The sequence below is a fragment of the Toxotes jaculatrix genome, chromosome 1 (genome assembly GCF_017976425.1).
Source record: "Toxotes jaculatrix isolate fToxJac2 chromosome 1, fToxJac2.pri, whole genome shotgun sequence".
Lineage (NCBI taxonomy): Eukaryota > Metazoa > Chordata > Actinopteri > Toxotidae > Toxotes > Toxotes jaculatrix.
In genome coordinates, this window is record NC_054394.1 from 24,777,449 (window position 1) to 24,788,884 (window position 11,436).

Genomic DNA, 11,436 nt, shown 5'->3' on the forward strand with positions numbered 1-11,436 from the left:
TATTACGCAAGTGCAGTTTTTTCTAGCCTTGGTATAAATCAGTTATGTGAGTTTCAAAAACATTTTTAAATATTCAGTATTTTCTCTTTCTTACTTGATCTAGAAATGCAGTTTTCAAATGTAACTAAATGCCTATCAGTACTATAGCCTATCATCTATACAAGTTTTGAGTGATTCTCAAAAGTGCCAGAAACATATTTTATCAGGCTTCATTGCCCAGATTTTTTTTTTCTCATGTAGTCACTTGTCCAAGGTCCAAGAAAGGATGAGAAGTAAAAGCATTTAAAAAAAAAAAAGTAGGTGATGCTTTTCACTTTTGGCAGCAATTGGAGATTTTGTTGTAACACTTTATAATACAGCACCTGACTTATAGTGTTTGTTTTTTTTTTGTTTTTTTTTTGGTTTGTTTGTTTGTTTGTTTTTGGTCAGGTTCAAAACACGACAAGACCACACACACAAGTTAACTCATTTGAATGGCTGTGTGCACGATGTCCTCTGATTGACTGAACCGAGGACAACACCCCCAGAAGAAAAAATAGCTCAAAGTTCATGAGGCGTACACTGAGTGGCTGTATGTTAAGATGTTCTGTATTGGTGAGAGCTATTGAGACTTTCGGGACTCTCATAGTAGCGGGACTGACACATCACTCCTGATAATGATTGCATACATTCTGTATACCGTTATCACGGGTTTGGCAGTTTTGCCATTATTGCTTTACTTGAGAAACCCTTATTTTTTGAAAGATTTGAGTTACGCAGTTACTGCAATTCAAATCGGTATACGCATGGGCAAATTCAAAAAGCAGAAACCATTTTACAGTATTGTGGACTGTTTTCTGGACAAAGTGGCGAAGCAGCCGGATAAGAAGTTTATAGTTTTTGAGGAAAGCTCCTACACTTACAGCCAAGCCGACAAGGAAAGCAACAAAATTGCCAGAGCCCTGTCGGCGAGTGCCCAGCTGAAGGAGGGGGACACTGTGGCCCTGTTCTTCGGCAACGAGCCGCATTTTGTGTGGCTGTGGCTCGCACTTGCCAAGCTGGGATGCACAGCCTCTCTGCTCAACCACAACATCAGATCCAAATCTTTGCTGCACTGTTTCTCCTGCTGTGATGCCAAGGTCCTGGTCGCTGGTGCTGGTAAGTCTGAGACAGACTGTAATCCTTCCTGCAATTACGTAATGAATTGTTGTTTCTGCGTTATTTATTTTGTTTAGTGTTGCATTATGAATACAAGGCGACAGTGGTTTTCCAGAACTCAACAACCAAGTCAGCAATATCGTCACATAAATTTGCATTTAAATTTAAAATACCAGTGCATTAACACTTGTTCAACGTGCATCTTGAGTCTTGAGCAGGAATGAAATTGACCTCTTCTTTAATAAGTGATCATTGATGTTAAATTTGAATCCTCCTATGAGTTTGTTCTCTGCATGGTGTTAATTGCACCACATGGTGTTTGAAATATAGGCCAAAAAATGCTGGATTTTTGAGGCCGATGTTGATAATATTTGGGAGTTTTAAAAAAATCTATATATCTTCTAATGATTAAGTTCTTTTAACATGAACACAGTTCATGTTAAAAACATTATCTGGTTGAAAAATCTACTTGTCAGTTCTCTCTGGTGGACAAACTATACACTGTGTGCACAATTATTAGGCAAGTGAGTATTTTGACTATATAATCATTTTTATGCATATTTTCCAACTCCAAGCTGTATAAACTTGAATTCTTATTGGATTTAAGCATATCAGGTGATGTGTATTTGTGTAATGAGGGAGGGTATGGCCTAAGGATATCAACACCCTATTTCTAGGTGTGCATAATTATTAGGCAGCTTCTTTTCCTCTTGCAAAATGGGCCAAAAAAGAGATTTAACTGTCTCTGAAAAGTCAAAAATTGTACAAAGTCTTTCAGAGGGATGCAGCACTCTTGAAATTGCTAAGATATTGGAGCATGATGACAGAACCATCAAATGTTTTGTTGCAAATAGTCAACAGAGTCACAAGAAACGTGTGGAGAAAAAAGACGCAAATTAACTGCCAAAGATTTGACAAGAATCAAACGTGAAGCTACGAGGAACCCATTATCCTCCAGTGCTGTCATATTCCCGAACTGCAACCTACCTGGAGTGCCCAGAAGTATGAGGTGTTCAGTGCTCAGAGACATGGCCAAGGCCAAGGCCCTGGAGTAATCAGATATCAGCCGATGTATTAATCAGGATAGAAATATCAGTTTAGCTCCTGTGTGAATCATCACTGCACTGACCTCCATGAAGCCTTCACTAGCTCTGTTTTGCCTGTCTCTCTCAGACTTGCGAGGGGCTGTTGAGGAGGTGTTGCCCACGTTGAACCAGCAGGGTGTCCGTGTGTTTTTCCTTAGCAAGGACTGTGATGTGGAGGGCACCGAATGCCTCGCTAATAAAATTCAGCAGGCCTCAGACCAGCCCCTGTGCCCTCAGCTGAGGGCCAACATTTACATTAAGAGTCCTGCACTGTACATCTATACCTCAGGAACCACAGGTAATCTGGTGGATTTATCTGATCTTCACTTCTAACCTGCAATTGTAATTTCAGTGTGCAGACCTTGAGCGGCGGAAGCAGAACAATAAACTATGCTACGTCTGCTTCTAATGGCAATGTTATCTTTTAGGGCTTCCCAAGGCAGCTGTAATTAACCACGAGAGGCTATGGATGGCAAGTTTTCTTCAGTCTATTGCTGGCGTACGCTCAGACGACATCATCTATATATACCTGCCTCTCTACCACAGTGCAGGCTTTCTAATGGGCCTTTGTGGAGCCATAGAAAAGGGTAATTCACGAGTGTTTCCCATAAAACACTACCTACTTTACTGTACACTGTGCAAAAGAATCATAAAACTACAAAACATGATTTCCAGGCTGTATCGTGATGATGACACTGAGTTTATTAAAGGTTAAACTAACAGGTATATGACCTCAAATAACAGGCAATTTGGCACTGATTTTCACTGTTTGTATTTCAAAGTCCTAAAGTTCACAAGTTTATAACACTTGCTGAGCTCACAGTGTGAGATTGTACGTTGATGAAATCTGTGCCTCTTCATTTCTAGGCATCACTGTTGTTTTAAGACGTAAATTCTCTGCCTCCAACTTCTGGAATGACTGTAGAAAGTACAATGTGACGGTCATTCAGTACATAGGAGAGATTATACGCTACCTTTGCAACGTACCAAAGGTAAACCTCTGTATAATATCACATATGATCATAACTAGTATTGTGTAACAAACAATATGTTGTTAAATGTTAGTAACTTTAAAATGAAATTTGCATGGGCATTTAACACCTGCAGTCAGAGTCCCTGTTTAGATTCTAAACCAAAGGTGGATTTAATGTGATGATTATTCTCTTAGTCTCAGCTCCTCTTCACTCTCTTCTAGAGAGACAATGACAGAGATCATAAAGTCAGATTGGCTTTGGGGAATGGGATAAGGACCGACACCTGGGCTGACTTCTTGCAGAGATTTGGGGACATTCGCATCTGTGAATGCTACGGAGCGACAGAAGGGAATATTGGCTTTGTCAACTACATTGGGAAAATTGGAGCTATTGGCAAAGAGCATTTTCTACAAAAGGTAAGAGAGGGGAAAATGTTTATTTTTATTTAATTAGGGGAATGGCAACATTTAGCACAGTAAGATGGACGAGCAGGGTTGGATGGTCCATTTTGTACAATCTGTCAGAATTTATCTGATACAGGGTCACATTTCATCATCACAGTGTAAAGAGTATGTTTACAGAATCATGCAAAAATAATGTTCAAAACAAGTTTCGGTATTCATTTTGACATTCAGTATGTTTTATTGCTTTATTTTTCAGATGAGCTCCCCGTATGCCCTCATAAGGTATGACACAGAGAAAGAGGAGCCAGTCAGAGACTCCAGAGGAGTTTGTATTGAAGTCCCCAGAGGTGAGCCAACCTCCTCCAAGAATGTGGCTCTTTGTTGACCTTTGAACTCTCACTAATATGTATCCTGTGCTCGATGCATCTACCTGCAGGAGAGACCGGTTTGTTGGTGGCAAAGATCGGAGAACGAGCACCTTTCAGCGGCTACGCCAAGAACAGGCAGCAGACAGAGAAGAAGAAGCTGAGAGATGTGTTTGTGAAGGGAGACCTCTACTTTAACAGTGGCGACCTTCTGAAGATAGACAGTGAAGGATTTATCTACTTTCAAGACCGCATTGGAGACACCTTCAGGTCTTTAGATGAAACAAACTGAACAAATTTAACAGTCTGAGCAAATAAGGAAGACACTGGGTTAGTGGACTGGAAACAGAATTTAAGATGCACGACAAAATATTACATTTGTCTATATTGAAAACCATTAAAGGCCTTGAAATTAAGTAATAACATTTCAGGAACTGCACACATCCTGCTTATTCTTCTATTCGTGCTTTTAACATTTGATTCCCTGTAGCTGTTAAAATTAAGTATTTTTATTTAATTATTACATCAGTATTTTCTGCGAATGAAATATATTTTCCCTGGGTGTGCTTGTACCTAAGTTATAACAAACTGTTCCCAGTTCTAAATGAAAACATTGCAGCTAAGTTATGAACATATTGTGTTTGTGTTGTTGTCTCATACAGGTGGAAAGGAGAAAATGTGGCAACCACAGAGGTGGCTGATCATTTGCTCATGGTGGACTGCTTTGAGGAGGCTAATGTATATGGTGTGAAAGTGCCAGGTAATAATTTAAGCAATGACATAAGATTTTTGAACGACATACTCATTATATAAGGAAAACTTTATTTCTGTGAAAACATTCATCTTCAAAATATGACATTTTAGTAAAAGCCTTTCATATGACCGCTATGTCTGTTTGAGTCTGTTGGGATTTTCAAAGGTTTAATAAGACCCTTTGACCTATATAACTTTTCACATGTCCATTAATCAATAATCACTGTAATCATGAATCTTGTAATCCTACAAATCAAGTAAAAAAACAAAAGAAAACTGAGAAGAATTTGTTTACACTCACGTGCATAAATAAGTCCTCTTTTTACACTGACCTTCACTGATTAGGACACGAGGGAAGAATTGGAATGGCAGCACTAAAGCTGAAGGAAAACATGGACTTTGACAGCAAAGCTACATACCAACATGTCAAAAGCTACCTCCCCAGCTATGCAAGACCACGCTTCATTCGCATACAGGTAAACAAACTCCTGCTGGATTTACTTACAAGATTATAACACATTAAAAATCAGGAATTTGTCTAAAAATGTCTTGCAACCATTGTACAGTTATCTATTTTGCACTGGCAGGATGCACTGGCAGTAACTGGGACGTTTAAGCAAATGAAGGTGAAGCTGGCAGAGGAGGGCTTCAACCCTGCTGTCATCAGGGACCCTTTGTTTTACCTGGAGGACAATAAAGGCTATGTACCCATGACTCAGGAGATATTCAACTCCATCTCAGAGGGAAGAATCAGACTCTGAATGAGTTCAATGTTTATTTTTAGATTGTCAGCCTCAAGCGGTACATTTGAATTTTTAGGTTGTAGCTGATACAGGATGCCAAGTAATGCTAAATGACTTGCACATTGAGCATTTATGTGCACCTCATTTCATGAGCTACTTTACCTTCTGTGAGGAATATTGTGTACTGAGATATATCAAGGGAAATGCTGTTGTTTGAAGTAATTTTTCATAAAATGATTTTAAAAACACGATGAGGAAATGAGCAAAGTAATCCCATATCACTGACACAGTTAGAGAGTGATTTGCCAAGAGGTGGCTGTGTTGGCTCAGGACCAACACAGCCAGTAAAGCAGTAAATTGCTTGATTATCAGTAGAATCATTACAGGAGCTTAGGTGCAGAGGCAGTTTCTAGTGGAGTAGGAGAAGGAGCTGTGTTGGCTATTGGAGAAGATGACATACAGTTCATTCTTCTGCAGGTGGAGGTCAAGTGTTTTTGAGCTGCCTGTGAAACCTTCAGGGGGCAGCAGAGCTGGTGCCGACCACACTGCACCCACTGGTTGCAGAAACTGGGCACGCTGTAGAACTTTGTCAGCTTTTTCAGGACTTGTTTACCCAGAAGATTTGAAGGCATCTCTGTAATCTTAAAAGTAGGACCGGATCCTGTTGTTGATGGTGTGGGGAGGGCACCCGCAGCATCTTTAACACTAGGCCTTGTGTCAAAGTCGTAGCCAGACAGTGCCCCTATGTAAGTGTAAGGCAGGGGCTCACTGTTGCAGCTAAGGGAGCGCATTGGTCTCCTAGATCGATTCCAAGCCTTGTCAATCCACAGCTCCACTTGAGCTTTGTCCAGCCTGGATGCAGCATCCTCTTTCTCATTAGACCTGGTGTCTGAGTCTGGGTCTTGGTATTCTTCTGCTCCTGTCGCCTCATCTTCCCCTGACGCTGGTTGGTCTGCATTACTCTGACCCTGCGTCTCAGCCAGGAGAGTGGAAGCCATTTTGGAGATGGTGTCCCAGTCCTTGAGGATGTCGTCTGCGGTAGTGAACTGTGAGGTCACTGTGAATCGGATGATGCGCTTGGTGTGAATCTCCGCTGGGATGAGGTACATGGTGCCTGACCGGGTCAGTCTCCTCAACAGCTCCTGGGTCAAAGCATTTCCTCCCTAGAATAAGGAAATGACATAAAATATTCAGAATCAAAGCAGGACCAAATAAGAAAGAAAGAAAAATCTAAGCTTCCAAACAAGACTAAAGGATTTTCAACATCAGTTCAAGGTTTCAGGCCTTCAGTGATCTCTGATATTGCTCTGCCCTTCACCCGTTCTTGATAAACCTAGTCAACCTTATTTAAGTAACTCACCTTTGAAGCAAGGCTTGACAGGGAAGTTTGTATGTCTCAGTAATGATTAACACAAACACTTTTGTACTGCTTAGATAGTTCAGATTTGTTCTACATACTTTCAGACAGAAGACCACCAGGCCCAGGTGCCTCTCAGCAGGAACCTCAAAATTTGGGTCACTCCTGATGTGAGACTCTAAGAGCTTTGCCATCTCAATCCCCTAAAACAACAGAAACACAGTTGCCACATTAACAGAAATCCCTGCAGCAAATACATTTTGTGCAAATTCCCCAATTTGATGATGCTGGATTTTGTTTTTGCATGAAGAGAAATGAATGCCACTTACGTGTCTGATATGAGCCTGGAGGTTTTTCAGTCCGAAGGAGCGCATTACAAACCAGAGTTTGAGAGATCGGAAACGTCGGCTGAGGGGAATTTGCCAGTGCTGAGCAGCAGAAAAAAGTTTGTTATCACTGTTATTGGATGAAATTATTCATTGTAATAGTTGAATATTTTATTTGTTGAAGACGTGATGTCATCTCACCATAAAGTCAGTGGCTGCCTGTGAGTTTTCATGTCTGAGGTAAACAGGATCAACACTGAAGGTCTGTTGGAGCTTATATTTATCTTTTACCCTGAGAAAACAAAATTAAACGGTATCACCAACCAACAAGCGTCCTTGATATTAATGTTGGTTTTATTGGTTTTTAATTTCAGACCTATGTTCATAGAAAATGTTTCTTTGTGTAAAAGGGAGATAAGGCTTCAGTGTTCTTACTCACCAGAAAGCTGTGCAGTCAAAATGGACCATCATCCACTTGGAAGGATTGAAGACAAAAGAGTGGGCAAATTCAATGCCCTCCAGTGACCAGCGGAGCTCAGGACAGAAGTAGGCTGAGCCAGCGTACGCAGCATCAACATGGAGCCATAGTCCCTCTTCTGCACCTGTAAAACAAATTTCAATACAAGTACTGTACTTCCAATACATGTCAGTAGAAGTGCAAGATGTTTGACCTTGCAGTGTTAAAGCAGACATCACTGAAAGTAAAATCTGAAGACATACACACGGGTCCCAGTTCAGATAGCTTGTCAAAGGCACACACTCCCGTAGTTCCCAAAGTTGCACACAGCTAAACAGAAGAGAACCAAAATCAAATGGCTTGAATTATTTTGAATTAACACACGCCAATGATTTGTTATGTACATAAATATTATCACTGACTATTTCCAAACTGCTTTTTATATATGATCATGTTTTACATTTTTAGATTTTTCATTCTGATGCATGAACATATAAACTGTGCTAAGTCAAGTTAAATTCTGCAAGTTTCAGGACTCTGCATGATCAGGCATGACGTAGACACCCCCTGACCCTCATTATACCCATTCATCCTTCAATGTGAAATACATACCATGAAAGGGACCAGTCCTCTCCTCCTGTCCTCTTGTATGGCTTGTTTTAAGGTGTCACCTCTCAGAGACAACTGCTCATCAGTGGGCAGAAACCTAATCTTCACCAGGGAGATCAGACCTGCCTTCTCAACTGAGGAATGAGCCTATGAAAGCAGTCGCTACATAAAATCAGTTTATTTCTTCAGATTTACAGGAAGTTTTTGCACAGGAAATGGCAACACTAACCTGATCTGAAGCGTAGGCCACGAGTCTTGAATTTAGGACTGAGTCATCCACATCCTGGTCGAGCTCGGCCCGCAGCTGCAGAATTTTGTCTTTTCTGGCTGCCAACAGAGCAACCAGTGTACTCTCACTGACTGTGCTCTAACAGGTAGAAGTCAAGTAGAAGAAGAAGATAATAACCTCTCAGTTACCACAGATATTATTGTTTAAAGGTTTTGGGTTTAAAATAAACTGATCAAGGTGTCATGAACCTGTAGTATGCCTCCACCTCTGCTGTCAGGATGGTAGTGCAGGAAAAAGGAGGGGAGCCCGAGTGCTTTACACAACCAGTCCATCACATTCATTTCCAACTCTGTACATGCTGGGCTAGAAGCCTGTGCAAAACCAGCATGGATAATATTGTTTAGTGGGACACTTCGTTGTTGTGATGTTTGTGGTATTTTTAGATGGTGTACTGGAGAAAAAAAAGTAGGTTGTCCTCTTACCCAGGTGAATCCAACACAGTTGATGGCATCGGCCAGCATGTCCCCAAGCATAGAGGGCCATGAAGTCAGACTGGGGTAGTAGGCATGCATGTGGGGGCTCTGCCAGTGAACCACCTGGGAAAACAGATGAGAAAACACTTGCTTCCTTGCCATAGTTTCAAAAGGCTGATATGATGATAGGTGACACAGTAGGAACTTACTCCCGGCATGATGACTTTTTCGATGTCGTGGAAAATGCTCTCCCAGTCCTCCGGCTCTGTAGGCGCAGTGTCAGGGAGAAGCTCCTTCATGTAACCTGGCTTCACATCTGGAATCACCCTCCTCTCCCTGATGGAGCCCAAGTACTGTGTGATGTAGTCCACCAGCTCCTTACCTGATCAGGAATAGACACTGTAAAAGCTGGAATGATATTTTGCCTATAATATATTATTCATGTTAATTATAGTTACAGTTTACTTATTATTATTTGCAGTGAAACACAACACAGTCAAACTGAGTCGATGTGGTAAAATTGAACTCATGGTTACCTCTGCGATTGTATTCCTCAGCCTGCATTTTTGAAAGATGAGACCTCCTTGAGTTAATTCGTTGTGTATACCTGGTAGCTGCAGTGATGCTTTGTGTATTCAGTAGCAGAGATCACAGAACTATATAGAGCCTGTTGTGGAGAGCACGCCCTAAATTGGTGACGCATTTGAACCACCAAAGAGAAGCCCTCCACATGTTCTTTCCATCGTTGGAACTGTTGGTCACATCATCCACTGACTCCACATTTGTATTAAATATTTACCCTCCTTTGGTGGTAATGGGTTATTAACTCACATCTCAGAGAAATTACACTGTTAGACAAAACAAATAGTGTAACTGATTTCACTTCACAGCGCAAACATTTTGTTCAATATACATCAGTCCCTCTGTAACCAAAACAAATGCTTTCGATGGGTTCAAACTGTCACTCTGTGATTATTTTATGTTACATATCAGATTATAAACTTATAGATTGTTGCCTTCTGTGTATCTGAAATGCATTTTACCAAATATGTCACTTAAAAAATGTTTTAAGTATTTTATGAAATATATCAAACATAATGAATGAATGAATTGCAGCAATTTCTCATTTATTTAAAAAATAATTACATAATGTATTATGCATATCTACATATAAACCTGTTATCCAAAGACAAGTGTCTTAAGTACCTTAATGAGTGCCTAAAAAGCTAATTTTAGAGAGCTTTAATCCAGGACATTGTTTTTTTTCTGTCTTTTTATCTTTTATCTTGTGATCTTTTGGAGGTGGCCAATCTTTAGATTTGGAATCACTGGATTAATTAACAAAACTGTATAAAGTAGTTAAAACTAGCCCCAACTCAAGCAGCTATGGCAGTGAAATGCTGCTCACATGCAACAGAATTAACTAATCTACAAGTCACATGACCCATAGGAATTGTGAGTCACAGGGTTGATTTTCTGCAAAATATATGCTTTTATTTTTTCCACTTTTAGTAAATTTAGCTAATGATGCTTCTGTACTTTTGCTAAAGTAGAATTTTAAATGCACGACTTTTACTGGTAATGGATCTGAATACGTTATATTTGTTTTAGAAGAATACTCTTCACAAACAAATAGAAAGGTAAAATATTGGGAGCATTACCAAAAAATGAACAATGAATGAAAACACAGTAAATGGTAATAGGATGATGAGGGCAAACACATCTCTGTCACAGCTTATCTCTGCCTTTTAAACACTGACAAAAGCTCCAGCAGCACCTGGACTGTTCACACACTGTGCCCTTTATTATGCATTGTGCTCGACATGTGCCAGATCTCATCTGGTTCTCTGGGGAAGCCTATGGTTGGACACAAATCCAAATCAAACACACTAAGCATACATCAGTGTTTTACCAAGAGACTATGATGAGAGGCAATCAATTCAATCTGTTGATTCAGTGAAACTGATAAAGCACTAGAGGATGTTTGTCTGAGCCAATCGAAACCTGTACCTCTATTCATTAATATTAAAACTGCAGATTTGATAAACTTCAATGTTATTTTCAGGAAGTTCATTAGAATAGAATTGGAGTCTGCCCACCCTAGTTGCATTATTTATTGACACCACTTATAGGTGATTCATCAGACAAAGTTGTCAAATACTATTTAGGTGTATTTCTTGTACTGGACTCAATCAAAAAAACATTTCCACACACTCATTCACCACACACATTACACTGTGATCCTTTCATTAAGTCCAAAGTGTTACATAGGTTAAACTAGTGCTGGTAAATGGGTCACATTATAAAACATGGACACAATGTTTGTTTTCTATAAAATATGATTGGAACATTTATTCTTGCAAGTCCCCTCAATCATAGTTGAGCTTAAGCCCACAAGTTCTTTGAATCTGAGCAATCACTGCTACACAGACTTTTGATCTAACTGAAGGCAGGAAGCCCAGTAGCAGGCAATGACCAGAGTAATGGTGAGTGTGTATGTGTGTGTGTGTGGTATAATACAGAA

General features: G+C 40.1%; 2 protein-coding genes across 2 annotated transcripts; one reads left to right on the forward strand and one right to left on the reverse strand.

Moving 5' to 3' along the window:
* Positions 1 to 571: 571 nt before the first annotated feature.
* Positions 572 to 5,479, forward strand: LOC121181495 (very long-chain acyl-CoA synthetase-like). The gene is made up of 10 exons (XM_041037415.1): positions 572 to 1,137; positions 2,311 to 2,520; positions 2,651 to 2,809; positions 3,090 to 3,214; positions 3,418 to 3,612; positions 3,857 to 3,947; positions 4,037 to 4,235; positions 4,628 to 4,725; positions 5,064 to 5,194; positions 5,306 to 5,479. The coding sequence occupies exons 1-10, from the start codon at positions 657 to 659 to the stop codon at positions 5,477 to 5,479; spliced, it is 1,863 nt and encodes a 620-aa protein (XP_040893349.1). The 5' UTR covers positions 572 to 656.
* A 208-nt stretch (positions 5,480 to 5,687) lies between these two features.
* On the reverse strand, positions 5,688 to 9,510 carry hdc (histidine decarboxylase). The gene is made up of 12 exons (XM_041037403.1): positions 9,449 to 9,510; positions 9,122 to 9,294; positions 8,922 to 9,035; positions 8,688 to 8,810; positions 8,440 to 8,577; positions 8,214 to 8,357; positions 7,865 to 7,931; positions 7,584 to 7,746; positions 7,346 to 7,436; positions 7,148 to 7,246; positions 6,920 to 7,021; positions 5,688 to 6,624 (listed from the first exon to the last, which is right to left on the reverse strand). Exons 1-12 carry the CDS (start codon positions 9,474 to 9,476, stop codon positions 5,842 to 5,844), a joined length of 2,025 nt encoding a protein of 674 aa, XP_040893337.1. The 5' UTR covers positions 9,477 to 9,510; the 3' UTR covers positions 5,688 to 5,841.
* Positions 9,511 to 11,436: the final 1,926 nt, after the last annotated feature.

What these genes read in the sequence shown, in the direction of transcription:
- LOC121181495 (XM_041037415.1), top strand. Translation starts at nt 657, where the DNA reads ATGATTGCATACATTCTGTATACCGTTATCACGGGTTTGGCAGTTTTG. An exon ending in CTATACCTCAGGAACCACAG is followed by an intron (nt 2,521 to 2,650) that starts GTAATCTGGTGG and finishes GTTATCTTTTAG; the next exon opens with GGCTTCCCAAGGCAGCTGTA. An exon ending in AAGAGCATTTTCTACAAAAG is followed by an intron (nt 3,613 to 3,856) that starts GTAAGAGAGGGG and finishes TTTATTTTTCAG; the next exon opens with ATGAGCTCCCCGTATGCCCT.
- hdc (XM_041037403.1), bottom strand. Translation starts at nt 9,476, where the DNA reads ATGCAGGCTGAGGAATACAATCGCAGAG. An exon ending in GAGGTGGAGGCATACTACAG is followed by an intron (nt 8,578 to 8,687) that starts GTTCATGACACC and finishes TCTACCTGTTAG; the next exon opens with AGCACAGTCAGTGAGAGTAC. An exon ending in TCCAGGCTCATATCAGACAC is followed by an intron (nt 7,022 to 7,147) that starts GTAAGTGGCATT and finishes CTGTTGTTTTAG; the next exon opens with GGGATTGAGATGGCAAAGCT.